Source organism: Carlito syrichta, unplaced genomic scaffold (assembly GCF_000164805.1).
Source record: "Carlito syrichta isolate Samal-C Ts95f unplaced genomic scaffold, Tarsius_syrichta-2.0.1 Scaffold305383, whole genome shotgun sequence".
NCBI lineage: Eukaryota > Metazoa > Chordata > Mammalia > Primates > Tarsiidae > Carlito > Carlito syrichta.
The window spans coordinates 30,711-34,038 of record NW_007249479.1 but is presented as its reverse complement, the minus strand read 5'-3'; the positions used below and the strand labels follow the sequence as shown (position 1 = coordinate 34,038).

The 3,328-nt window shown below is 40.8% G+C and overlaps 1 protein-coding gene across 1 annotated transcript; it reads right to left on the bottom strand.

Moving 5' to 3' along the window:
- Positions 1–854: 854 nt before the first annotated feature.
- On the bottom strand, positions 855–1,995 carry TAS2R5 (taste 2 receptor member 5). The gene has a single exon (XM_008061639.2). The coding sequence runs from the start codon at positions 1,854–1,856 to the stop codon at positions 957–959; it is 900 nt and encodes a 299-aa protein (XP_008059830.1). The 5' UTR covers positions 1,857–1,995; the 3' UTR covers positions 855–956.
- Positions 1,996–3,328: the final 1,333 nt, after the last annotated feature.

Genomic DNA, 3,328 nt, shown 5'->3' with positions numbered 1-3,328 from the left:
CCCTCGCTGGGCCTCAGTTTCTTTATCTATAATACAAAGGAGGAATTGTAAGACTATTGAGCATGGTTAATCAATCATTTAGAAAATATGTATTGTGTTTATTATGCGATAGGCAGTGTTCTAGTCACAGGTACCTAGGTAAAAGCAAAAACAGACACGGGTCCTACTGCCATGGACTTGACATTCTAGATGATCTCCCTCCAACTCAAAGACCTGACACACTAAAACTCTGACTGCAGGCTGTGGAGAGGCCAGAGTAGACAGTCAAAATGCCTAAATGACCAAGGAGAAGGCACAACCTCTTCAAGAGCAGCATTCTTTTTGAAAGCAGAAGAAGTATACCTCACCCCCATTTTGTCCCACTCCAGGTCCTAGGCATTGGAGTTTAATACAAATCATGGCAGACAACTAACTTTTATTCTGAAGGGCAAGTCTAAAATTCAAAGAAACTTCTCAAAAATCAAAAATGTTTTGTTTTCTTGTTCAACTATCTAACCAGGCCTATTACAGTAGAGAAACAGAAAAATTATTTGAAACTTTTTTTAAAAGCATGTCTAAAATGACTAACATTAATAGATAGGTGAAATTTCATAAAAAATAATGATCACTATATTAATTGTTCCTAACATTTGTTTTCTATAATAGGAAAAACACAACTTATATAGTTAATGTAAAAAAATTAATCAATTATTTGCAGTATATATATTTATAGAAAGAATATAATATCTCTTTTACCAACATAAAGCCTAGCATCAAATTGTAGAATATGTTAAAATAATGTATTTGCATTGGCAAAGATAAATGCTATTGGGTTTTGTTCTGTATTTCCCATTGCCCATTCATTGAATTGGTGCCAAAGAAGAAAAATCTTAAAAGACATGAAAGTCAACTCCCTTACAGAGAGCTGTCAAAACAGTACCTCAAAAGATTATCTTGACCACACCTTTCTCCCCAGATCATGGACCCCGGCATCTCCAAGCACTCGCTGTCTTCTGCAGGATTCTCTGACAAGTCTGTTTCACTCTAGGAATCCCCATGATCAATATGAGAGAATGAAGAGAAGGATAGGCAGCCATGAGTGTCTCAGAGATGAAGATTCTGGTTAGATTAACAGGAGAAGTCTTGGAGGTGATGGAGAAGGGGCTAGCCACAACATAAACCAGGTAGAGTATAAGAAAGCAGCTCAAAGACTTCAAGGCAGTGATGTGAGCCTGGGCTCGAGCATCCCTCCTACCAGCTGAATGGACTTTCATCTTTCTGTGGTGTCTATACAAAGAGACAATCAGCATCCCAGAGGGAACAAGAAACACCATGAAAGGTAACCAACTTCCTGCATTGAGCTTAAATATATAAAAGTAGTGCCAGCTTGAATGGGGGTACAGAATGCTGCTGTTTCCCTGGGAAACATAACAGGATGCGAAGCCAATTCGGGTTATAAGTAACACATTGATCATAAAGTACCACAGAAGGCACCACAGACTCAGTTTATAGGCCCTCTGCTTCAGCCATGAGTAGGCAGGGTGCTCAAGGGTCGTGATCTTCTTGCAATAGAAGACACTGAGAAAGCTGGCAAACCACAGACTGGCCTGGCTTACCAGGATCCAGAAGATACTGAGATAGCGGAGCCAACGGCTGCTCTGAAAAAACGGGAAAAGGCTTAAGTCCAACATGATCAGCCACTGTAAGAGAAACCGACAGCCAGCCAGGCCCAGGACAATGAAGTTATATGAGGACCCTTTGAATTTTCTGATCCATTCTCCAAAACTCCAGACAACAAGGACTCCATTTCCGACCAGGCCAATGAGAAATTCAGCCACCGCTACCAGCATCAACAATCCTAGGGTGGCAGTCAGCATGGCTGGGGAGGGGAGGCTCTCACTGCTCCTGGCTAAGGTCAGATCCTCCGGTAGTGATAACAACCAGGGTAAATTTTCACACCACAAGATCCAGCTTTAACCTTGTCCTTCTGTAACCTGTCTTCAAGCAGAGACTAAGCAGCTGTGACCAGGAATAGAGAGATTAGAAATTATGATCCTCTCTGTATTTGCATCTCCGTGAATGAACCCTGAGTCTAGACTCAGAAATAGAAACAGAACCACAGACACTGGCTCTCCATCTCAAAGGTCATGGGCTGAAATCTAAATACCAGTATATGATATAACTAGACCTTTCAACAAAAAAGATCAAATCAAAACATGCTCAGGTTCGATACTGAGCCAGATATGAGTTCATATGCTGTTAAAAAAAAAAAAATGTTATTATCATAAAAAGAACATTGAACATGTGGGTATGAAAGCCCAAGAATCTCAGAAGTCAAAAACATATTTCATTATCAAAGGGAGAAGTAGGGGAAGTTTGGGGGCAGGGGGAAGAAACATTAAGAAAGTCAAAACATACTATATTTAAGTGCCAAGCCAGAAAAAATACAGGTCAGGTAGAAGAGCCATGACTGTCAACCAAGGTATTTAAAGCCGTTTGCCATTTATGGCCAAGTATCCATGCATACTTGTCTTAGTATGTATCTCACATCATAAGCTCAAAGAAAAAAGCCCAGTTATCAAGAAATGTAAGAAAAGTACTTCATTTATTGTCCTTCAGATGACAACTTCCCTGAGACCAACCCAGTATAAAATATGTCTGTGACAGGCTGAAATCTAAAACAACCTTCAAGATTCCCATCACCTGGTATACACACCCTGAATAATCCTTAGGTGTGAATGGGACTGTTAGTAACATGGAATTCACTTCTGTGATTAGGCAAAGTTGAATGGCCTTTGCAGAGAGAATTAAGGTACCAAATCAGTTCATTTTTGAGTTAATTTAAAAGGAGATTAACATGAATAGGCCTGACTTAATCAGTTGAAAGCTTTAAAAGAGGGACTAGGCCTTACCTGAAGAGAGAGACCCTCTTGCTGACCTTTAAGTATCCAGCTACCATGTCATAAGAAGGCCCATGCCAAGAAAATGCAGGAGGCCTTTAGATGCTGAGTAGCCTCAGGCTGACAGTCAGCAACAAAAGGAGACCTCAGCTTAGAAGAGGACCTCAAACTTCAGAAAGGAATGAAGCTCAGCCACCATCTTGGTTACAGTTGTGACAGCCTGAACAGAGGACCCAGTTTAGCTATGGATCCACTCTAAATCCACAGGAACTGTGACACAAATGTACATTTTAAACTGCTGGGTTTGTATTGCTACACAACAAATAGAAAACGTGTACAGTGTTGAAGGGAGGCTGATGATGCCTGTGAGGAAATACAGAGAAAGAGCAATTGGACTGGAAAGAAGGAAGGAAGGCCGGGCTAGTCTCTCAGGGAGGCAGTATGGGTGT

Excerpts from the sequence above, each read along its gene's own strand:
- TAS2R5 (XM_008061639.2), bottom strand. The coding sequence starts at position 1,856 with ATGCTGACTGCCACCCTAGGATTGTTGATGCTGGTAGCGGTGGCTGAA.